Here is a 25,685-nt window from a genome sequence, read left to right as displayed (position 1 = left end):
ACTTTAATAAGTAACATGTGGGCTCAAATGGTACGGTAACTAAGACGTATCTATGCTGAGTTTATTTAATGCATGGCTCACTCCAAAACTTTAAATCACAAGTATCTCAACCGAAGCAAGTTTATACAAGAACGTTTAAGTCATTAACTGAATGCCTGCATAGAAAGACACAAAAAAGAACTCATATCTTGTTTAGTTATAGTAAAACAAATGTGCGGAAATCGCAAAAATTGGAGTATAGTAACCGATTTTAAATGGTTGATTTCGTACATTCTGAGTTACCGATAACCTGATTAACTGGTTTTCTCTTCATACGTTAACAAAAATTGAAAACAAAATATGGTAGCGTTAAATGGTGAAATTTCAAACGTCTAGAGGTATTGCGTTGCATTTTTCAGACATTAATAACGCCCCTTTATCATGCGTCATATCACGTGTTGTTTTTCCGTCAGATAAATAAACGTATTACAGGGATGACAATGTCCGGTTAACCATATAATAATATCAAACCATATAATACATACATATCGTTCTTATGAACAATTCAGCAGTGTAATCCGTTTCTAAATACAAGTTAATAAGAAAAGAAAGATATTATTGAAAATTACACAGGGAAAAAAATACAAATAAAATGTTTCGAGGACCTTGTGTAGTTTTATTTGTTCTACTGAAACTGTGCGATTAGATGAAAACAGCACATGTAGCGGTTTGGGATGTCATAAGACAGTAACAATGCCACTTTTAGATAAAGTAGAAGGTAATCTGAAAGCTGAATTTGACGTATCGGAAATGAACAAGCTATTGAAGGTTTATATAGATCAGGAAATAAGATCAGGAGTGGAAATTGGCTTGCAGCAGGTCAAACAAGGTAAAGGTTTAATCAATTTTCTATTTTTTTTTCTTTTTCTAAACTTTTTCGTGGTGTTACTTATTTGAATAAATCTGTTTATTACGACATTGCATATATTTATATTAAGTAGATTATCAGCTCATATTCTCATATATTCTTGTATTAAATGAATGTCGCCGAAAAGTGATGTTGAATAGATAAGGTGATACTTTTGATAATTTGTGAAAGGAAATAATTAGCCTTCGTATGTTCCAAAAAATTATTATTATTATTTTGATAATAATCATACACTGTAAAAATTATAATAATCATAATAATGATATGAGAAAAAGCAAACATCCATTTTAAACCGAAAACCAGAAGATATCTCGGTTAACATTTGATCTTCTATTAAAAGTATGTATATTCTTATATATTTCCCATATACATGAGTAAAAGAGATTTGATATTTTCAATTTGATTATTGTTCGAAAGTTTATAAAATCATTAAAATTAAGTTTTTTTACAAAATCTCTGACTACAAGTGCAAAATTTATTTAAGAATATATTTTTTATAGTTGGTTCTATAATTATTAATTTTTTAAATGTTTTAATAAATGGATATCACTAGTTTACAATATTTTAAATTACTATGAATAAAGAAATATATACAGGAAAAGTTAAGACTGAAATATTTCCTTATTTTTGCATACAAAGTTTGAGTGACATCTGCTGCTGCATAATAGCTCTGCTCCTCGACACACACACACACACACACACACAGTAAACTTTCAAATTTATATATTATTTGCATATATTTAAAAAGGCAAATGATCATTAAGAGGATAATAAAAAGGATCTTTAAACTCTAAAAATGCGGAGGAGGTCTAATGTAATTCATCAATATTTTCTGAAAAAGGAACATTGCCTTCATTACATTACGAAAATTTACTTGAGGTCGTTACTTAATAATAATAATAACAATAACATATACACACTGTGTCCTTTGTAAATAAACTTGCAATTGTTATGTTAACGTTATGGCACCAGTTCTTGGAGGAAACACTAAAAAATCTGGAAACCTGCTAGACAACTTAATTTGTTTATGGACGAAAACTGTTACAGTATGCTATCAAAATTCATGTATTGATTTTTAAAATTTGGAAGATGATTAATAGTTTGACCTTTTAGTATGGTAAATCATAACACATTGATAACATCCAACATTCAAGACATTACTTATTACTCATAATATATATGATCACTTTAAATTAATCTATAGCATTCATCGGAACTTTGTATTTGGTACATATTACAAACTCACACACATCGTTCTCCGAAAGTGTTTTTGATATAATGATGATTATGCTACAATGTATTTTTATGTATATATAAAAATGAAAGGAAAATCAAATATTTGGAAGGAAATGCTAGAAGAACTTCCCTTTAAATGATTTCTTGCAGTTGAGTGCTCAACAATATTTCTCTGTTAGTGTCAATTACTAGTTTGAGTGATAACCGAGATTAGAATAACTGATCAAATGCATAATTGTGTTTACATAATGCTTTTATTTATTTCAGAAATAGCAAGTGTCGATTCCAAAATGACAAAATTAAAACAGGACACTGAATGACGAGTTTAATGGTTTAAAATCATATATATCGTCTCTGATTATATGGGTTATGTTGTATATATACATCTGTCAAATACAAGCACCAGTAGTATACTTCTGTTCAAAAGTCATAAATCGATTAAAGAAAACAAATCCGTGTTACACACTAAAACCGAGGGAAACACATCAACGTTAAGAGGAAAATCAACAGAATAACAAAAACAAGCAACAATGCAACTTTTATAGAAACGAACTATTATTCAACAACTGTCATATTCCTGACATTGTACATAAATTTTTATTTAAAAAATGGTGGGTTGAGCCTGGTTTTGTGGCTAGACAACTCTACGCGCTTCTTAGCAATGTTGAATATTCCGCTAAAATGACATCATTACACGACGGGAATACAGTACAAATAATTGCAAGAACACCAAAGACACGAAATACATTACGGTTTGATATCATAGTACATTTCGACATTTTAATGTCAACTCAGTAATATCTTAACTTACAGAATCAAACCAGTATCAGTTTAAATTAAGTCAAATTGAATTTAAGTAAAACCAATGCGACTTAAAAATAGCACCATATCCAATAGCTCCAGCTGCGTCTGTGTAAAGGTGAAACTAAACAGATGGCATCCACACATGGTCGAGCATCAAAGCTTTTCCATTGAAGCAATCGATAAACATATACCAAGCTAATTGGTCTAAACGACTTTCGTTTGTAAGCCTAATATAGTGATGAGGTCTAGAGATACCCTTTGTAAAATTTATCAATCGCCTTCAAAAGGCTCCCCCTGGAACAACAACGCAGCACGCAAAGTTTAACAGACCAATCAACGACTGAAGTTCACGAATGTAACCCTTTGTCGAACTTTCACAGCCTGCAAAGCAGCTTCAATTTTCCTAATTTAATCATCTGGTAACCTTGCTTCCATGAGGACTGAATCCAATTCAATATACAAAAATACAAGACAAGTACAGGAATGTTCAGTTTTTCATTCTTAGTTGGTTTATTTATGTATTTATTTATTTTATTCTATTATTTATTTTTTTTATTCTTTTTATTTTTTTTATTTATTTTTTTTTATTATTATTATCATTTACAAATGATTAATTCATTTATTTATTTTTTTTTATTTTTTTTATTTTTTGTTTTTAAATATATATTCACTTGTCAAATAATTAAATAAATTTAACTCTTACGAGCTAAAACAACTGCAGCTCGAATACTATTGTAATATTTAGGGTAACCTGTATTGATGTTCAAATGTACCCCATCATTGCAAAATGCAAACTGTTTACTTCTTTCTGACCAAAAACAAGAATGCGATAAGAATGAGTCCATCCATCACACCTTTTATTAAACCACTCTATGTCCACCTTATATCTTATTCTTTTTGAGGGGACAAACGGTGATATAGGTTAGAAGGAAGTAAATAAAGATGACTGGCGCCACCTAGATTTTACATCCAAGATAATAGGTAGAAGTAAATTTATTTTCTGCTGCCTTGGTAATTAGAAATTAAATTAAATAGTGAGAAATGGGTGTTGGCCATTGGTGTAGAAATAGCGAGAAATTTAGAGAAAACTCTCTAAGACAAGAAACTTTTTCTGTGGCAAATTAAGCAAGGGGTGTTCTTCATTCATACTATTTCGAAAATTCGTGAACCGTTGAGTAACCTTATAAAATGCCATTTTTCTATCAAAAAAGCTGCGGCACCATATGTGTTTGACCATTGCAATTACACCCAAAGGTGTTGATAATTCAGAATTCGAAATTTTATTAATGGATCTTTGATAGTGAAAAGGTAGGACCAAATAAGCCTACCATTGTCGCCTATGTAAATAATTACTTCCTTGTAACCTAAAGCAAAATGACAATTTCCGGCTCATCACTGTATTTTTCGAGATATTTTAGAAATTGGATCGGTAAATTGATAAGGTACTAAGTGATAAACTATATCAGAAGAAAATTGCTGATCGCCATGAAACTATAGTCTATATCAAAGTTTTACTGTTTTTTTTTTGTTCTTCTGCCTCAGGGGTAGGGTTCATTGATCTACAGTAAAAACGAGAATTCTGTCAAGGACTCTGTCTTTAATAATTTCTCCTCATCCTCGATAACACTGAATGTATTTATGCATATCTGAAAAAGGGGGGCTTATTTTTGCTCATGTAAGCGACATTTTTGTATTTTTAATGGCTAAAATGTGCCAAAATGACCCTAAAATATTAAAAATTAGGTCAAAATTCAAAAGCTTTACATGTTTCTCCTTAGTATCATCGAATTGAATATTCTGAACACAATTCATATAAAACACATAACAGCAATGATGAATTCTTAGTTTCAGCATTTTTATAGTCTATTTCATAAAATATTTTGACTCTTATGCAACAATGTCCATATATTCGCGATATAGACTTATAATGTAGACACAGTTATCAAATCATCAGCCTAAAGTCTTTGATAGACCTAAATCGAACTGCATTAATCAAAAACCGCGTTTTAAACAGAACCACACAGTCAAAATAAGCTGGTCAATGGTCCCAAGTCTGTTAAAAGTAACGTTTTCTGTAAAGGGGGGTACCTGTAAAGAAAGTCATTTTAAATGGTGAACAATTATATCTTTAATCACAAAATTTGAACTTAAGCAGCAGTAGTATATAGTAATCGACTTACGTAAAGATTGTCCGATTTTATTTCAATATGTGTCAGTATAGGTTAAAAGGAAGTAAAAAAGATGACTGGCGCCACCTAGATTTTACATCCAAGATAATAGGTAGAAGTAAATTTATTTTCTGCTGCCTTGGTAATTAGAAATTAAAATTGAAATAGTGAGAAATGGGTGTTGGCCATTGGTGTAGAAATAGCGAGAAATTTAGAGAAAACTCTCTAAGACAAGAAACTTTTTCTGTGGCAAATTAAGCAAGGGGTGTTCTTCATTCATACTATTTCGAAAATTCTGGAACCGTTGAGTACCCTTAAAAAATGCCATTTTTCTATCAAAAAAGCTGCGGCGCCATATGTGTTTGATCATTGCAATTACATCCAAAGGTGTTGATAATTTAGAATTCGAAAGTTTTTTTAATGGATCTTTGATAGTGAAAAGGCAGGACCAAATAAGCCTACCATTGTCGCCTATGTAAATAATTACTTCCTTGTAACCTATATTTGACAGATGATAACTTTTCTAACACTCTAAACAGAAGCGCAATTTCATGGCTACTTCTATCATACCTCTGGCCACATCCTGCACGGAATTTGTAGAATTACATAAGTCATTTGACCCTATTTGTTACACACTTATCTCAGGCTTACAGAGCTTCACATACTCTAAACCACACTTTTAATTTTTTCAAGATTACCCCCTGGGTAATCCCTCAATAAAACGTGCTCTCTCGATTTATCTAAACCTATATTCAAGCTAACGGAACGATGTTTACTAACTTAGATAAAATATTTAAATCCAGATATAAATGAATGACCCAATATAAGCGTTTTAACAATCATTCTCAGCAGTAAAAAAGTTTAAAAAACACACTGCTTCAAAAACACGCCGTGGATCTAGGTCAGCACAACTGAATCAAGTAACTTAATTAAATTTAGTAAATAACGAGCAAACTTTAGATGTAAATCTATAAATAGCGTTAGCTTCAACGATAAATCTTTTAACTGTAATTGATATTTGCGTGTACAAACCAATTCTCAAATCAAGAGAAAGTCTACGAATCAAAATTTTTCGTGTGTTAAAATTTAGTTTCTTTGTCTCTCTATATGAAGGTGTTGTCGAAAGGGAGACTTGTCATTGGTTGATCGGCTATCGATCTAGACAAGAAACCTGCTAAGACAGTAGCAACAATCCCGGCAGTATTGAGGGACCATAAATTCATTTATGCTTTACATAAATACCTTTATGAACATTTATTACTAAAATAAAGTGTATTTGCTTTTTAATTTCAATTCTCGGTTCACTAATTATATCGATCCACGGCGGTCATTGATATATTATACAGACTCTCTCTATTTGATAAACTCTGTGACCTCTATGTATGGTAAACTTGAAAATTATAGCAGATAAAACTCTGTGACCTCTATGTATGGTGACTTTGAAAATGATAGCAGATAGAAAATACACTCTTTTTGTACATGTAGTACATGTATGTTCAAAATATACAGAAAAACGGAAACCGGAAGTCTAACCTGACTTCAATTTCGTCCAATGACGGAAACAATATCCGGATGCCTTTTTCTCATTTTTCTCCCACAATAACTCAATATGAATAATCATATGAATGGATGACAAATGCAACTATGCACTATACCTATAGGACACAGAGGCATGATGATTAATTTATTGTGGAAAGAACAGAAGCGACACACAAAATAAGGTCTTCTTGTTTAATAGTATAGATAGCAACGACTAACCTTTTTTAAAAACAATATGATATGTTGATTATAACAATACGGAAAGTTACTAAATTGGATTTATTTAGACATAGTATTACCAAAGAAGAGAATACACATACCTACATATTTTTTCATATTTAATAATTATATTCAGTGTCATGTATTTGTCTTTCTTTAATAAAGTTTGAGTGATGAGGGATTGGTTAAATGGAAGTGAATGATGAAATTTTTCGCAATGTATAAAGAATCTGTACGATTTGGAGCATGCCTTGTTATATATAAACCTGTCTATCATTGACTTTATGCTTCAAGACTTGCTTCTTTTCGTGTGTCGAAACATTGTTGGGGTATTTTCTTCAATGGAGTTGTCTATCTTCTACCATGTACAGAACAACATTGTTCGTCCGTTAGTCTGTTTAAATAACCTTTGGCAATTAAAGTTATAAAGAATATGTGTACAATTTCAGTTGTTTAGTTTGAAAAGGACAACATTGATAGCTTAATACTATCACTAAATTATAACGTTGCCTTGGTACTGAAATGCCAGACCCTAACCTATACGTTTCACCTATGAAAAAAATCCTTTGTTGCCAGTACTTGGATAGCTTTAAACTTCGAATTTGTGTTTGGTTTGTTTTTTAAGAAAATATTTGAAGAAAGTGTAATAGGGACACACGATACAACTTTTTCTTTGTAATTAATAATTGTCTTAGCATTATCAATTTGCAGCATTTCCCAGTATTAAATAAAATACTTCATTTAATCATATATATAGATATTTATTGTGAAAGTTTTATATCCAAAAGCTGGACCTTATAACACATTTACAACCCCATAGTGTTTTTCATTCCATAGTAAACCGCATAGTTCATTCATATCAATAAATAAAAAAGAAGGTTCACATTGTGATTAAAATCTGCAAAATTTCACACACACAAAGTTTGTCAATCAGTTTGGAAGCAGTAGTGAAGACGCAAGAGGGACAGAAGAAATAACATTCAGAGGGACAGGCGTTCGAAAAATAACCAGCTTTTTGAACAGGATATAATTTTTAAAAAATATAGAATTGCCAGTGTGATACAGCAGAACAATTATTCCTCGCAAACATGGCCAAATTTGGCTTCGTACAATTGACAACAATTTTCCAGGGAACAAAGTTGCCCGATATTCCTCTCAGATTAACCTTATATGTTTTATATACAACATGTTGGATAAAGTTTCTGAAAAAGGGGCAAAAGATACCAGAGGGAGATTCAAACTTATGAGACGAAAAAAACTTAAAATGCCAAAAAAGACAAAGAGACAACAAAAAGTATATAAAACACAGCAGAGAAATATAAAAACTGAGCAACACGAAGCCAACCAAAATATGAGAATGATCTCTGGTGCTACAGAAGGGTTGATAAGATTTTGATCAACATGTCGCACTAGTCGTGTGGCTCACGTTAGTGCAAACCCGGTAACAAGTCTAATTCGGTAGATCACATTCGTAAAGGAATGGTAGTAACGATATAAGGTATTGATTTTATTTTAAACATTTTTATTCATTAAGACAAATGTAAGATATGAAAAGGATTGAGCAACAGGTAATCCTATAAAAGCTCTCTCTTTATTACATTTACAAGGTATTATTCAATTATTACAACTGTATTTAAAATAATGTAATTTAATTGAACATGCATGCTACTTGTGCACACATACCAACAAATAATTGTTAACAGTGTTACTTACTAAATCTAAAGTATATTTAGGTAAATAGGCTATTACTCATCATTTATACAGGTACCTTGAAACATGCCAATATCCTTTATAAGTCATTAGGAATATATATATATATAATTCTTATATCATTTGCATATCTATAAATACTTGAATAGGATTGGTCAATTAGAATTTTTCTCTTGGTTTACACTTCGATAAACCATGTTGTCGAAACTACTTTCGTAATCTATTCATGCGCAATAAGGATACTGAGATTTTCAGCTAATTGAGATTATAAAACAATTTCGTAACAGTTGTTTCTATTCTACTGCATATATAACAAAAAAAAAGAAATAAAATAAATGCCCTAAAGCTTCGAAAATGTATAAAAATAAAATTTTATTCAAATTCCGCGAAATTTCATGAAGGATTTGACGAATTTACGTCATAGCAAAACACGACGTCACACGAAGGAAAATTTTTAAGGGAAAGATTATTTCGTTACGTGTACGCTTCAAATTCGGATAATATCTAATTAAAATGAAGGGTAGGTGGTGTTTCATTTTAGATTTTGTTGCATTTATCGCACATTTATTGTTTTTAGAAAGTCAAGATGGCGGCGTACTCCTTAGTTACGACATGTCATTATAGTAGCCGTCAAACAAATAATGTAAATTAATAATGGCGTATGTTTGGCTGAAGAATTATAAGGATTAAACACATTTTTTCTAGAGGTTATTGATGTGTAAGGCTGGTCTCTTACTCACAAACTTAACATAAAAGTCCTTCGGACTTTTATTCAGTTTGTGAGTTAATCGCCCCGGTTTACAAATCAATAACCTCTAGAAAAAGTGTGTTTAATCATATAATGGCTTGAAAAAGACACTAAGCTTGCTTAGTGGAATAAATAAATTAATGTTGAAGTGAAGGAGAAAATAAATAAAACTAAATAAAACAATAAAAAAGGTAATTTTCAAACAAAACGTTAAGTGTCACTGATAAATATCTGAACAGATTTGAAAAAAGCAAGGTTTATAATACATAAAAACAATCTGTTTCCAAAAAGTAATAGTTCAATATTTATGTCAACATTATCAGCAATGGAGTAAATGGAATCAAGAAAGATCTGTCTTACATCGTTGTACTTAGGGCTAATAAAAAAGATGTTGGTTATCCTCAACAGAGTGATTACAGTCAGTTTGCTCAAAAAGTGTTTTCGGATAAGAACTGATTAATCAAATTAGATTGTAGGTTGATAGTTTTATTTCTAAGTTGACAATGACTTATATTAAGTTTCCTTATCCCATAGTTGATAGGTTTGAATATACATCAGTCCTATAAAACATGTCCTGTCCACTTCTAAATATACCCAAACTCTTTTTTTTTTTTTTTTTGTAAACTCAAAGTGACACTATTCAAAAGTTTATAGTGGAAGGAATACAACTATTAAAATGAGGGCTAGTTCCAGCAAGAGGCGTGCGAAAAGTGTTATTTTCATTCCTCAAAATATAAGTTTGTCTTGAAAGATATGACTGAACTAACTCATATAAGTGCAGGTGTCATCTCATTTAATATTTTATAGAATAGTCTACGCTTATGTTTATTAAGTCTATTCTCGAGAGTTTCTAAACCTGATTTAATATAAATGTTTTGTCTCGAGGAATTACGTCGTAATCCTGCAATAATTCTAGCAGCTTCTTTATGAATATTTTCATGAAGCTCAGACTCGTGCTGGGAGAAATATCTCAAAACAACATCACCATACTCTAATATTGGTGTAATAACATAATTAACCTTTGTTCTGGAAGTCCTATCTAATAAATGTTTAACTTGACGAAGAGCATTCTATCCCAAGATGACAGTGAATATTTATTTTCTGAACTTCTTCGCCATTTATCCCAAATAATACAGGTGGATGCTCCCTTCCCTTCTAGCAAATACAATATATTTAGTTTTCATAGAGTGCAATTTAACAGCCCATGATTTTGCTCAATATGAGATAACGTCCAAGTCATCAATCAAAGAAACAGCTGTTATGGCATGATCATCATCTACATTAACAAAAAAAGAGGTGTCATCTGCAAAAAGTCTAATACCATTAGAAACGTCATTTTCTATATCATTTATATAATGAGAAACAAAAAGGGTCACAAAACTGATCCCTGAGAACACCTACATGTAAAATTCTTAGAGCTGATAATTTAAGCCAGATTGTTTAAATATAATTCCTTTATGCCAAACTCTATCAACAGTAGGTGTTGATGATATCCTATCACTGAATAACCATTATTCTGACCAAGTACTTACATCTCATATATCGCAGTGAACTGGAAAATAAGGATACTACTGACACTAAATGGACTGCTTCATATCTTGATCTCTTCCTAAATATTGATACAGCTGGAAGACTTCACACTACAACAATAACGAAATAACGCTTATATGACGAGGAAGCCACTAATGATTGAGTACAGAATACTGACAAGAATATATTTATTATTACAAATGAGGTTTATCTTTTTCACATGTTTTAAGTTAACGAAAGGAGCATCCTGTGTAACAAATAATTAGCATAGTATCTTTGATGAGTGTTCAAAAATCATCAAGTGAACATATTATTATCTGCTTATAATCTATATATTTTGAACATAAACAGGATCTTAATTGCATAATTATCAAGTGATTTGTTTGTTGTAGAAGGATAGATTTGGGTATGTATATCGTTGCACTGACAACTTTCTACAACGTCTTTCGATAAAATGCTAAACTAAAAAACAACAAAAAAAAACCAACCCATAAACAACAAAAAACAAACAGAGGTCAACATACAGTTCCTAACAATAATCTTAAAGAGTAGTTAACTGATAAAATCATCATCTATCATAGATCTGCTTTCATACTCAACTTCCCTAATGGATATAAACTTAAAGATATATCTTAAAACAACCACCGAGTACAGATTTGAACCTATATGTGAGAGATCTCCTTTTAAACTTGATCAATGGGAAGACAATGAACAGAAATTGTCCTACTTCATAATAATTTTCATTATAAAAACTCAGATTTTACGATGCGATTTTGCTCAAGTACAATAACATACAAGATGAGAAAAAGGGGTTGAAGTTTAAATTTTACACATTAACATTGAGATATTATTCAGACAAACAAACAACAAAATAACAAAATAGAATAGCTTCTGATGGACAGGAGTAAAACTTGGTAAGTTGAAATGCGACGCATCTTCTGATTTGTATGCTTCTTTTACAATGTGATTTAAATAAAATATTGTACTGTAGACTATAGCACATACGTTTATATGCTCTATCAAATTGGTTTGAACAAAATCCTTCTTAGGGCTACCACAGTCATTCAAATAAGGAAACATTTATGATCTGATATATTTTTGGCTGCTGTTAGAATAATTTAAATATTAGGATGAAAGAAAAAAAACGGGAACTAAAATATATATGATTTTTTTCTGGAGCAACCATTTAACTTCAAAGAGGGTATTTTTTATGTTTATCTAAGCGCGAACAAATTTATTTAGTTTTCGACGCTATCAATAAAATTATAATTTTTCAAAATAACCCACTGAAATGTATTGGGGAAATCTGCATTCAGAATCTTGTTTTTAGTTATCTGCTTGACCAGAATAAATTTGGGATCGGAATATTTTTTTTGAAAAAATAACTATAACCCCACCAAACCCCCTTTTGTGGTTTAACGGTTGTTCCCTAAACAATTAACGTTCAAATAGCTGTACGCATTAGACTCAATTTACATCCATCTGTATCTTAATGGCATCTATACCAATCTTATTTTAAACCACACTTGCTGGAACTAGCTCATATTTTGATAGTTTAAACTTTCCACCCTTCCCAATATTTTTCATTTATTCCACAAAGTGTGACAAGTGACTCTTCCCAATGTTATTGTTTATATCTGACTTACAGATGGTGTTGATTATACATGTCCAAAAGTACTTGAGTAACTGATGATCAATTGACTATACTTGAATAAAAAAAAGCATTTTGCACCTAACTCTGTAAACACTCAGTACTTATTTTTGCGTTCTAAAAAGTAGTCTACTAGAATATATGATGCTTTTATACCTCGAACTTGTAAAGCATAGAAAGTGTAGATACGTTATGCATATATTTGTGAATAAAATATGTTTGAATATCTGTTTACAAAACGTTTTTGTACAATTTGTAAATAAAACAAACAACGGTACAAAGCATATCCTCTACATCATTAGTTATGCGTACTATACGCTTGTTACTTGTTCTCCAGTAGCAGTGTAAATGTAAATGGTCGCATTGGATGATGAACGTCCGCGCTGTGTGCGGACATAAAAATGGAAGGACTAATATGTTGACGATTGTAGGAATTGACAGCTTGTTGTTGTTCACATGATCTTCGCTTAGATTTTACTTGAACATTACACAAAAGAACCTGTGGTATCAAATAAAATTCACACCAATTAATGCTGAAATAATGAAACACACGCCTTTGACATAATATATGTCCTTATGAATTAGAGAATAGGAGATGTTTGCTATGTAACAACTATTCATCAAAGAACAACTTACTAAAATAAGGGTCACCATTTGTCCTTTTTTCGGTATTTATCACGACTTTTTGTACTATTGGGTTTGAATTTGTTTCCTCTTCTTATTTTTTTCAAATCTACCTCTTAAATCATGATTTGAAGAAATACTTTAATGATTAAAATGTTGGTTCAAATGGTACGGTAACTTAGACGTTCAATGCATTGCTCCCTGCAAAGTTTCAAATAAAAAATATTTCAACCGAAGAAAGTCTGCATACGAATTCTAAGTTTTTAACAAAATATGTGAAAAGACATATTAAATTTCATCTCACATTTTGCTAAGTTATTGTAAGACAAATGTACGGAAATTGAAACGATCGAAGTACGATAACCGATTTTAAATAGTTAGTTTGTACATATGTGACAGAATTGCACCACTGAAGTCTTAAACGTTGTTTTAGCATAAGACAATTTTAGTAAGTAAGGGTTTAATTGTAATCCGTAATAAATTACTCGTTTGAACTTGCGCTCTTGGAATATAAAGACACTGATTCATTATGCGAATTGTTCATTTGTTATTAGGCTGTTGATGGTCAAGCATCGGAAAGAGATTACCAGCACATAAAGAAAGTACAACTGACAATTTTTTAAACCAATAAGTTCAATTTGAAAGCTTGTGGTTTAAAGCAAGCGTTTAGAAATGTTTAAGATAATTGCCACCTACCGGGTTGTTCTGAAACTATAATTTCCCTCGTGAATGGTCGCAGTTCCTCGAGCAAGTAGCTTGTAATAGTCTGGTGATCTCTGTGCTTTTGAGACTTAATGTTTCAAAACTGGATGTCTTAGGAACTAGATGCTTTGGAGAATAGGTGTTTAAAAACTAGTTGTCTCAGGAACGAACTGGGTGCTTCGGAGACTAGGTGTTTAAGAACTAGTTGTCTCAGGAACAGCGTGTTGCGGACAATAGGTCTTTAATAACTAGTTGTCTCATGAACTAGAGGTCGCAGGAACTAGGGGTCTCAGAACTAGGTGTCGGAGGAACCTATAGAAAGATTAAAATCATTTTGCAAATCAATTAGTGCCTCAAAGTCAGTGAAAGGATTAAAGATAAACTGAGGTTATAGTTTTAGACTTCTTTTTGATACAAAGTTAATTGTGTAAATATTGTTGCTTCCTTGTTTTAAAAGTTTCAAAGTTCAATGGCTGGTCTCGTAGTGTTTACTTAAGCCTTCAAGTTTTTGATATATTTTGAGTTAATTAAAAGATTGATATTGGAGTATTTCAGATTCTGTAAAACAGAGAGACGAACAGATAGTTTATAAGACAAACACGTTACAAAATTCTTAGTTACCGAAAACTTGATTAGCTGGTGTTCTTTGTAAACATTAACACATATATAAAAAAAAAAACTGGTGGCGGTAAGTTAATGTTAAATGATAAGATTTCAAACGTGCAGGTATTGCGTTGTACTTTTCCGACATTTAAAACGCTCATTTTTCATGCGTCATATCACGTGTTTTTTTTCTGTCCAATAGTTAAACGTTTTAGATGGATAACGATGTCAGGATTGACAGTTTTATTAAACTATAAAATACATGCATTACGTTCTTATGAACACTGAACAATTCAGCCGTGCAATCCGTTTTAAAATACATTTGAATAAGAAGAAGTTGAAAGTGTGAAAAATTACATAAGCGTGTTGAGTTAAGAAAAAGAAATACAAACAAAATGTTTCTCGGACCTTGTGCAGGTTTATTAACTCTACTGAACGTTGTTTTAACTCTGCAATTAGATGAAAACAGCCCATGTAGCGGTTTGGGATGTCGGAAGACAGTATCAATGCCACTTTTAGATCAAATGAAAGGCAATCTCAAAGCCGATTTTGATGTATCGGAAATGAACCAGTTGTTAAAGGTTTATATAGATCAGGAAATAAGATCAGGTGTAGAAATTGGCATAAAAAATAGTGTTGATAATATGATCAATTCAAGAATGCAGCAGGTCCAGCAAGGTAAAGTTTTTTTTATCAATTTACTATATTTTTGCTGGTTCCAAGATTTTTCGTGGTGAGAACTTTTGATAAATTAATCTTTATATATCGATTTATTACGACAATGTTTATATCTACTAGTTTTTCAGCTCATACTACTACTACTACTACTACTACTACTACTACTACTACTACTACTACTACTACTACTACTACTGCTACTACTACTACTACTACTACTACTACTACTACTACTACTACTACTACTACTACTACTAATAATAATAATAATAATAATGATAACTAGATTTGTAATTGCCAGCAATAACGGATGGCACCCTTCCCCAATTGCCAGGACAACGGCAGCCATTTTTGAAATTCCAAAGTCAAAGAGCACATCAGCACATGCCATTTACCATTTTTGTAAAGTTTTAGAAAGATTGGAGCATTTTGAAAATTTTGAAAATTTTCACATTTTTCCCGTTTCTATGGCAACGGCAGCCATCTTGACCTTTCCAAAGTCAGAGGGACAACTTCACATGGTGGTCAACATTATACCATAGTTCCATCAACTTTGGTCCATTCTATTCCAAGAACTGCTCTGGACAAAAATAGTGGAAGAAAAATAATAATAAAAAAAGAAACGTAGAATAACAATATGTCACCCCAACTCCGTTGAGGGTGCCATAATAATATAGGGTTATTGAATGAATATTGGGGAATATTGTCCCGAGTAGAATTTCATATTGCATGAGCTTGGGAGTGCAATATACATTCTACGAGGGACAATATTCCCAAATATGCATGCCATAACCCTTTTATTGTATAGCAATATAATATTTGAAAGTACAAATTGGTTTAAATTAAGTTTTTATCGTTGATGACGTCATGAATTTTGAAGATTTATTGCACTATTGGAATTTATTGCACGCTAACCTTTGGTTACTTTCTGTGGGGTATATGCAATAATTATCATATAATAATAATAACAAATCCCTAAAAAAATGGCAAAATCAAAAGCTCAAACATACACATAACGAATGTATAACATCTGTCATATTCCTGAATCAGTTCCAACATTATCATATGTAGAAAACCTGGTTTTATAGCTAGCTAATTATTAAATAATATTGCACGAGTGCAATAAATCTAAATAGCTAGCTAATTATTATATAATATTGCATTAGTGCAATAAATCTCCATCAATATGTCTAATATACATGTGTAAAAATAATCACAAAGATACTGAACTCCGAGGATTCAATATACTTAATAGAAAAAAACGCTAATTTAAGCTCACCATCTGCCTCCGAAAGAAGCAAACATTAGTGTGAACGTACTTTTTTCTGTTGAACTAATAGGATGAATAGAGGTATAAAAAAAAACTAAATTACAAAAATTGCTAAAATTGTTCAATACTTTAGTTTAAGTACAGCTTACTTGAAACAAAAATATAGCCACCGATGAGTAAAACAATATATTTCAATTGTAATGCCATAAAATGGCATTTTTGCACCAAATTGAGATAATTTGGAGCTTTTTCAATGATATATACATATTAAAGTAATCTGGGGCCAAAACAAATTATATTATTTTGGATTATTTTTTGTACCATATGATAAAGTAAAAACTTATAAAGTAATAAATAAAATTTGTAATGAAAAAAAAAATCTGAAATTTTGGTACCGTCGAGCATCCTTAACATAATTCAGTTGAGTGTAACACAAACAAATATAAGAATCTGTCCAACAGTTAATATGATGATTGATATCATTAGTTACACAGTGATACAATATAATGGGTTCAGTTGATTCCATATGTGTCATGAAAGAGCGAAACTCGAGCCTCATATGGAACTTACTGACCCCATAAACATGTATATCGTATATAGGAAGTGGTAAAATGAGTAACAATTTCATCTTACCAACTATCTTATATTGGGAATTTAGATACACAATGTTGTTATACAATGAAATAAACTATTCAATTTGTGTCATATTAAATGACACATATATGAGTGAAACTCAGCGTCGATAAGACATGTTTTGCATTAAATCGTGCACAATTATTATAAGATTTACAAAAAATGGTTAAAAATTGACTATAATAACTCCTAAAGGGGTCAACTGACCATTTTGATCATGTTCACTTATTTGTAAATCTTACTTTGCTGAACATTATTGCTGTTTACAGTTTATCTCTATCTATAATTATATTCAAGATAATAACCAAAAACAGCAAAATTTCCATAAAATTACCAATTCAGGGGCAGCAACCTAACAACGGGTTGTCCGATTCATCTGAAAATTTCAGGGCAGATAGATCTCAACCCGATAAATAATTTTACCCCATGTCAGATTTGCTCTAAATGCTTTGGTTGAGTTATATGTCAAAAAATGCATTTTACCCCTATGTTCTATTTTTAGCAATGGCGGCCATCATGGTTGGTTGGCCGGGTCACTGGACACATGTTTAAAACTAGACACCCCAATGATGATTGTGGCCAAGTTTGGTTAAATTTGGCCCAGTGGTTTCAGAGGAGAAGATTTTTGTAAAAGTTAACGACGACGGACGACGGACGCCAAGTGATGAGAAAAGCTCACTTGGCCCTTCAGCCAGGTGAGCTAAAAAAATAAAGCCTAGCTTGCTTAAGAGGATTAACTTTTCTCCATGTAAATCGTTCCTTGTCTGGGTAGTATTCTCGAAAGGGATCAATTATGTCATAAGTTTCAATAAGTTCAAAGATTTTTATCTCTTGCTCGTGGATTATTTATATTTAGGTAGTTGTATGTATCTAATGCCTGATTTTGAACTAAGTTAAAATCTCCTGTCAGAATAACTTGTTGGTAGTTACAGTTTTTCTATTATTTCATTTGCTTTATTATAAAAGGATGGTGAGTCATTATTTGGTCAATATAAATTAACAAGTGTTATATTTTTACCTTCAATTGTTAATTCAAAAGTTAATATATAAATCTACCTTCATGCATAAATAAATCTTTATAAAACATTGTGCAAGCATCATAAGAATTGAAATAAATTTAAAAAAAAAGCAAGAGTACTAACAATCATGATTGTCATATTATGACATGTTTTCAGATTTTTATAAATAAAAACAAATGTTGGATTACCTGTTTCCAATGAAAGGGGTTAATGGGGAAAATACCTAACAAATGTATACCCAATAAAACTGAATTTCAACAATCAAAGAGAGACAATCCAAAATATTATCACCCCTTGATTGTAAGATTGCAAACCATATGTTTTTGTCAAGGTTTTAGTCAGTATATTATGGTCATTTTCAAAGTCCTGTTTTGATTTCATTTTTTTTCCTATTGTCCAAAGAAAGACATTGGTCTCATAATCATAAAATGGACACATATTTTGAAACTTTAAAATGTTTTCCTTATATATGTTGGTTAATTTTAAGGCGGATGCAAACTACATGTACAAAATGTACTACAATAACAAACAAAAAAATAACCAACCAACTGAACAAAGCAACACAAAAAATCAATTTAGCATAAAGTAGCATGCACTTTCAATTTCATATAAATGAACACAAGCAATTATAAAAATGTTTCAACAGTTTCCAAGTCTAAAGCAAATAAAATTAAAAAGCAATTGTTCAACAATTGAAAGTCTTTCCACATCAAAAAAAATTTTATACGATAGTTTTTTCATACTGATGCGATAAATAATGGTATAATTATAATTTTGAGTGAAATAAGGGAGATAATATGCTACTTCCGGTGAAATAAATGCCACTTCCGGTCTCATATGATAGCTTCTTTCACACTGATTCCAAAAATATATAGCTTCTATTTACTTTTGTATGTAGAATGGGAGATAATTGGCCACTTCCGGTTTGTTGGAAGTCATTTTTAGTCTTCGGTTATCAGTTTATGTATCTATACGACAAATATATGGATTCTGAGTACTTTTATATAAAAAAATTGCAAAAAAGACTACTTCCGGTTTTCTCAAGGTCACTTTCGGTAGTCATTTTTCAAGGTCATTTGTCACTTTACCTTTTGTATAAGGTCAAATGCCTTTATATGGTGAAATTTGAAAGCGCATAAACTATATGATACAATATGAAAAATATCTATGCGACATATTGCGAAACAAAAATTTCAGAAGTTGGCGGAAAAAAAAAAAAAAAAATAATAATGATAATCAGAAGAAATACAATAAGTCTTTCCACAGAAAAGTGGAAAGACTTAATAAAATGACTGTAGCCAATAATTACAACTTGGGTTCAACCCTAAACTATAACTATTCTCTCTGAAGAAATTTATCAATTAAGCCATTAACAAAAAAACAAATATATAAATGCATATTTAGAAAGTTGTCTGAAAAAGAGAACTGATTCCCTTTTCTATTTTTTTCTTTCTTATTATTTTTCATTGATTCATTTATATTTGATTATTTATTTAAAAGTAATATGAGAGAGATATTCTGGTTTTTTTTTTATTATTTAAATGAGAGTTACATGTAAGTAGATAGTTTTAGGATTGTATCTATTGTTCATTTGCATTATTATTAACAAATGCCAGCTCATAAAACTAAAAGCACATAGAAGCACATGTAAGAACAATTCGACACACATATACTTACACTCATTGTAGTATTCTAAAATGTATAAAAGAAATAATAAATACATCAGAAATTGTAGATATGTACAAATATGCATGCATAGTATATGTATTTTACTGGAGACAAAAACAGATGTCTGAAGCAAAGTCAGTAAACTTAACAACAGTATGTGACGGAGTATTTAAAGGTTCTATGCAAGTTAGCAACAACGGAATTGCTTGCGAATATGCCACTGGTCCCTTGAAATAAGTTTATGGTACATTGTTTTAATTATTGAATAAAATGTAATACTAATATAAAAAATAGAAGATGTGGTATGATTGCCAATGAGACAAAATAACACAGAAATTAACAACTACTTGATAAATGTACGTCATTTAACAATGAGCATAGTCAGCTATAAAAGGCCCCAAAATGACAAATGTAACACAATTCAAACAAGACCACTAACGTCCTAGTTCGTTTTCTTACAAAATAATGAACAAAACAAAACAAAAAAGTAACCAACGAATTACAGGCTCCTGACTTGGGACAGGCACATACAGAATGTGACGGGGTTAAACTCGTTTGAAAGCAACCACTCTCCCCCTTTAGTACTTTATACGCATTTTTAAAACATTAATTGCGAATCAATAACGTACGATAGACCAACAATATTTCATTCGATGATTTTTTTATCGAAAGTTTTGGTAGCTTATCAATTTACAGATTTTAAAGTTATTCAATCGGGACCGTGGTAAACAGTTAACACACAATAATGGAGCACGAGCATAATAATAAGATGATAAATCAATATTTATTTGTTTGCTTTGTTCATATTTTAACGCGTTCCCATTTGTTACAAATTTGTGATACTAGTTGTGAACTTATTTGACTTTTAATTTTACTATCGCTTAATTCTCTCTTCCATTTCACGTTAGTTTACTTTTCTTCAATCACTGATTTCGCTTCACTTTTATGTGTAATTGCATAATTTCAAACGAGTGGTGTCATGTTTAAGGTAAAAACAAACGACAAAGCTGTCACAAAGTATAGGAAGACAATTTTTCAAAAGCAGTGCATTTCTGAAGATTTTAACGAAGACAAACTTTGCCGGTTTGGTTTTTAAAATATATTCTTCCTAATGCTATCTTTGAAAGAGTACATACTTTAATAGATTACGAAAATTCGATATCCCCAAAGACCCTTTTATAACTGTATTGAAATTAAACATATCAAGTTGACTTCATGTTATAATTATCTAACTTTCACTCTTAATTACACCCATGGGGGCGTTAGCAATCTGATATGTATCTTATTGCATTATATTACAGTTCATGAAAAATAGTTCCTTTTTAAAATTTAGATGTTCCTATAGCAATTTTACCTTATCTTATGGTCAATCATAGGTAGGAATGACCTCCAACATTCAGCACATTACTTACATATATGTAAAATTACTTTAAAGTAATACTGAGCTTTCGGAGGCATGCCGGTCTTCCTCAGAGAAACTTTTTAGTGGGAATATTAGAAACTCAAACACATCGTCTTGTTTAAAATCTAGTGATGACTATATGCTTCGAGGGATTTTTTTTATATAAAAATGATAGGAAAATGCCAGATGAAGTTCCCATGAAATAATTCAGTTCAGTAGTGCTGAACAAGATTTCTCTGTTTGTATCAAGTACTTATTGAAATAAGCTGTACCTGATGCTAGAGTAACTGACCAAATGCATGTATTTTTTTAATGTTTTGTTTATTTCAGAAGCAGCAAGTGTTATAGACAAAAACATGTCCAGATTTCTATCAGACTTTGAATCCAAAATGACAAAATTAAAACAGGATAATGAAAAAGAACTCAATGAAATGAAAAAAGGTAAATTAAAGAGAAGTGTCATCATATATCGTCACTGAATAAAAGAATAATTGTTGTTGTGAATACATTTTTTCAATCAGTTCTACATATTGAACTGAAAGAAGCATACAATAAGCAGCTACAGTTTAGTCACCAATTGATAAAACATTCAAATAACTGTTCATATCCGCAAGACCAAACCCAAAGTAGCAACAACAAATACAATGATGTATAAGTTCAATAGAGATTTTATAAGTTATTTCTGTAAACACAAAGAACAAAAACTTTAGACACATAAAAGGATGTATCGCTTACCTTGATCTATGTGCATTATACACTCTGATCATTCTATCAATTCACATTATGAATTCAATATAGCTCAATAAAACTTTTACAACGTTTATATGAAAAACAGAAGGTCGCTTTTTTATTAAGTAGGTGTAAAACTTGATTGGTTATACTTTTAATAAAATGATCAATAAAATCAAAATAATAAGTTCAACTGTAAGTATGGACGTTGTTACGTACATATACCAACATTGATTCAAGTGTTTTCAATATATTTCTTACTTTGTTCCTGTTTCAAGTCTCAGAATTAAAATTTCGGAAATACTTCACATTTTGTGAATTAACGCATTAATAGTTAGCAGCATATTCGACATTCGTGTAAAATATCTAATGATTAAACAATCTCTATTACTTTCATTCCTCAAAGCTTAGTAAATAATTAATATGAGTTTAATGTTGATTATAAGAGGTTAAAATGTTCTGTCAAATTAACAGACGTGTGACACACATATTTAAAATGAGAACAACATAACAAAACTTTAACTCACACGTAAACACAATTACGTTCCCACTGATAAAACTCAATGTTTACATGTAGTGTAAATCATGTTTTGTCAACATGTAGTCAACAGTCAATGTAGGCCTTGTGTAGGTTAAGTGTACACAAAACTAAGCATTTACCAAGTATATTTAAGGTAGAAACGAGTTTTGAAAAAAAAACAGAAATATTTGTCTAAACCTGATATATTTATTTGTTATAAAAAACAACTTTGCGTAGCTTGTGTAACCCCTTATCAAGACTCAAAGCATCATCATCATTGCCTGACACATAAAATATTTGAAAAGGTCTTCCCGTATCGACTGGACATACACCGAAATATTTGCCACTGGTCTTTACTCAAACAACGCTTCACACGTAAATGTTTAGTATCTCAGATTCGTTAAAATACACTTAGAAATAATAAAAAAATACATTACCCACTCCCTTTGCCAAACACTTCTTGGAGTAGAAATACCATTTGAAACAAACAGACAAGATAGCAATGTAGTGATCCTTAACATCTCAATCCTTTTTCTTCGTCTGTAAGCACACTGCTGCAGTCTACGTTTTTTATGCGTAATAAAGACATCTTTAAACTACTGCAAATCTTCAAAAGGAGGGTATGTGGTTTTGTTTCTGAGTTCTAATTTTTTCCACGCGACCGCTTATCAGATTTTTTCGATGCTAGCAATCAAATATTTTTTTCCCCCAATATTTAACACTATAATGTTTGGTGAAACTCTAGATTCAGAATTTTTTTTTATTAAGTTGGGAATCAGAATATTTTTCAAGGAAAATTCAAATCCCCCCTTTTTTTATATAAAATGGTCGTTCACTAACTGCTAGAAAAGTTGTTCGAAAAACTTGCAGTCAGTTCTACGTGATGAAGTTTAAATGATATATAGTTTACAAGTGTGAACAAATCTAATATACAGATAATTAAACAAGGTGTATAGATGCGTACTCATTTAATGTGAAACCAGTGTACATTTCATTAAACTAATAGACATCTTTCGAGTTCAATGCATTTCCGTCAAAAAGTTTGGTTTCAGTTAACGTAATGTGTGCGTTTAGCATGTTTAGTGGCGTCGTCACTTATGTTCCAATGCTAACCGAGTGGTTGGAAAACTATAAAGCTGTATTGCACGAACTATTCGGCAACTTGAATTGTCATAATTGTCTTTCAGCACTGCTGTCACTAGGGAATTGTGATTAAGTACCTACAGAACAAATATTATTTCTTGTTAATCCTGCAGTGACGATCACTACGACGCTTGATGAATTTTTAAAGTGTAGGGATAAAGGAGATCCCCTAGCCCTCTATCTGGTGAATGACGTCATAAAGACACGCATAATAGTTTTTCCGCTGACGGGCATACTCCATTTGTATTGTATTGTATGGTAAACATGTTAACTGTACATGGCGTTTGGTGTGAACACGGCCATGATGTGAAACAAGTGATTTACCTTGGTGAAACGATTGATAATTTTGACTTTCCATGAAAATCAATTTCGCATATTGCCATTTCAAATGTTTCACATAATTTATATCAACTACATGTATGTATTTCGAATTTTACTAATACGTGAAATGTTACGTTGAACATAATGAAAGTCATGAGGAAAATTAAAGAAGAAACAATGTACTTTTGTATCTTGCATTAAAAATAATTATGAAATTTGTGTTCAGCTTGCAGATACATTTTACCCGTACCTACAATTAAAACGCATTACAGATGGCACATTTACACATTTAGACTCAAAACTAATTAAGATTTCATTAAAATAATCATTTTGTGTACCTTCTTTTAAACCATAACAGATCAAATCTGAAAACGAGAAAAAATAGATCACGAATATGTCTCTGTTTAAAATAAAAGTTTAAAAAAAACTTAAGAGAATCGTATTTTAATTTAATAGATTATATTACCATTAAATGTCTCTGTCAATCGCACACATAGAAGTGGTAATTATACAGAAAGTAGTTTCAAATAAAAATAAGCTATGTATCGTATCTCTGTTAAAGAACAGTCCACATATTTTGTTTTACTCATTTCAGTTTCGAAGAAGTATGCGTTTTTTGCAACTCTATCATCTTCACACGATAATCTTCCTGCCAATACAGTCGTAATGTTTGACACTGTTTCGTTAAATGAAGGTGACGCCTATGACGGAACAACAGGTGAATTTACCTGTCCTGAGGATGGATTATACCACTTCTCCTGGACCACAGTTTCCAATGCTCGTAAAGATTTCGTTAGCGTTTTAGTGGCAAACGACAGGAAAATTGCAGAAAATGCTGTTGATAGTGACTCCGTCAGCGATGGCATGACAGGTACCAGTAATGTTATTGTTAGGATGAGAAATGGACAGAAGGCTTGGCTTGCAGTATCAAGCAGCGACGGGAAACAGTTGCGAAATTCCTGGAATGGATCACCATGTTCTATGTTCTCAGGATTCAAGTTATGAGCAGTTTCGACGGGAAATTAATAAGTTGACAACAGATAATAAGTATAAAATATAAAAAGATGATGTGTTATACAAATGTGTGGGTCGGTGCAATCAGAGGGAAACGTATTTTGTTATCTTTTATACATAACGAATACATATCTTATTACTCTATAATTAATACATGTACCTTAATCATAATTTTACTTACACATTAAATGTAATCAATCCAAAAGGAAGTGTTTATCCTGCTTTCATTATAAATCAATAAACCGTGATAGGGTATATAACATTAATCAGATTACAATTGAACGAAAAAAATTATCATAACATTTTTGCAGTAGAATGAATCATATTTTATCGTTGTTTAAAATCGTTTCCTTTTCATGAATAATCATTGCACTTGATTTTGACACGGTTGTGATTTATAAATTATATTGAGTAACTAATTGATACGGCAGTGTTTAGGCAAGGAAAAGTTTAGAATTGAAAAACGACAAAAGTAATACTACTGTATTGCCATTTAGCAACTGAGATCACCGTGCCCTAGTTTTTGTTGGAGTTCTGCTGCCTATTCTTTAGTTTTCTATGTTGTTTGCTGTGTTCTATTTTTTGTCTGTTTGTCTTTTTCTTTCTTTAGTGTAGCGTTGTCAGTTTATTTTTGATCTATGAGTTTGACTGTCCCTCTGGTATCTTACGTCTCTTTTACTACCAATCTAATAGTAATAAGCATTTTCATTCAGTATTTCGATTTTATACATGCATACATTATACTAAGAATCGAATATAACACTCTTTCTTTAAAGTTGCCTTTTATATGTTGTGTTATAAAAGGTGCGATACCATGAAAACATAAAACGTCACATACTGTTTCAAA

General features: G+C 31.2%; 1 protein-coding gene and 1 long non-coding RNA gene across 2 annotated transcripts; both read left to right on the top strand.

Moving 5' to 3' along the window:
- The first annotated feature begins 480 nt into the window (after positions 1–480).
- On the top strand, positions 481–2,502 carry LOC143085011 (uncharacterized). Its single transcript, XR_012981223.1, has 2 exons — positions 481–868; positions 2,411–2,502. It is a non-coding gene; the product is annotated as an uncharacterized LOC143085011 (long non-coding RNA).
- Positions 2,503–14,715: 12,213 nt separating this feature from the next.
- LOC143085008 (heavy metal-binding protein HIP-like) lies at positions 14,716–25,043 on the top strand. Its single transcript, XM_076261132.1, has 3 exons — positions 14,716–15,119; positions 21,442–21,552; positions 24,420–25,043. The coding sequence occupies exons 1-3, from the start codon at positions 14,837–14,839 to the stop codon at positions 24,827–24,829; spliced, it is 804 nt and encodes a 267-aa protein (XP_076117247.1). The 5' UTR covers positions 14,716–14,836; the 3' UTR covers positions 24,830–25,043.
- Positions 25,044–25,685: the final 642 nt, after the last annotated feature.

This window comes from Mytilus galloprovincialis, chromosome 8, assembly GCF_965363235.1.
Source record: "Mytilus galloprovincialis chromosome 8, xbMytGall1.hap1.1, whole genome shotgun sequence".
Taxonomy (NCBI): Eukaryota; Metazoa; Mollusca; class Bivalvia; order Mytilida; family Mytilidae; genus Mytilus; species Mytilus galloprovincialis.
This window is presented reverse-complemented; position numbering and strand designations above follow the sequence as displayed.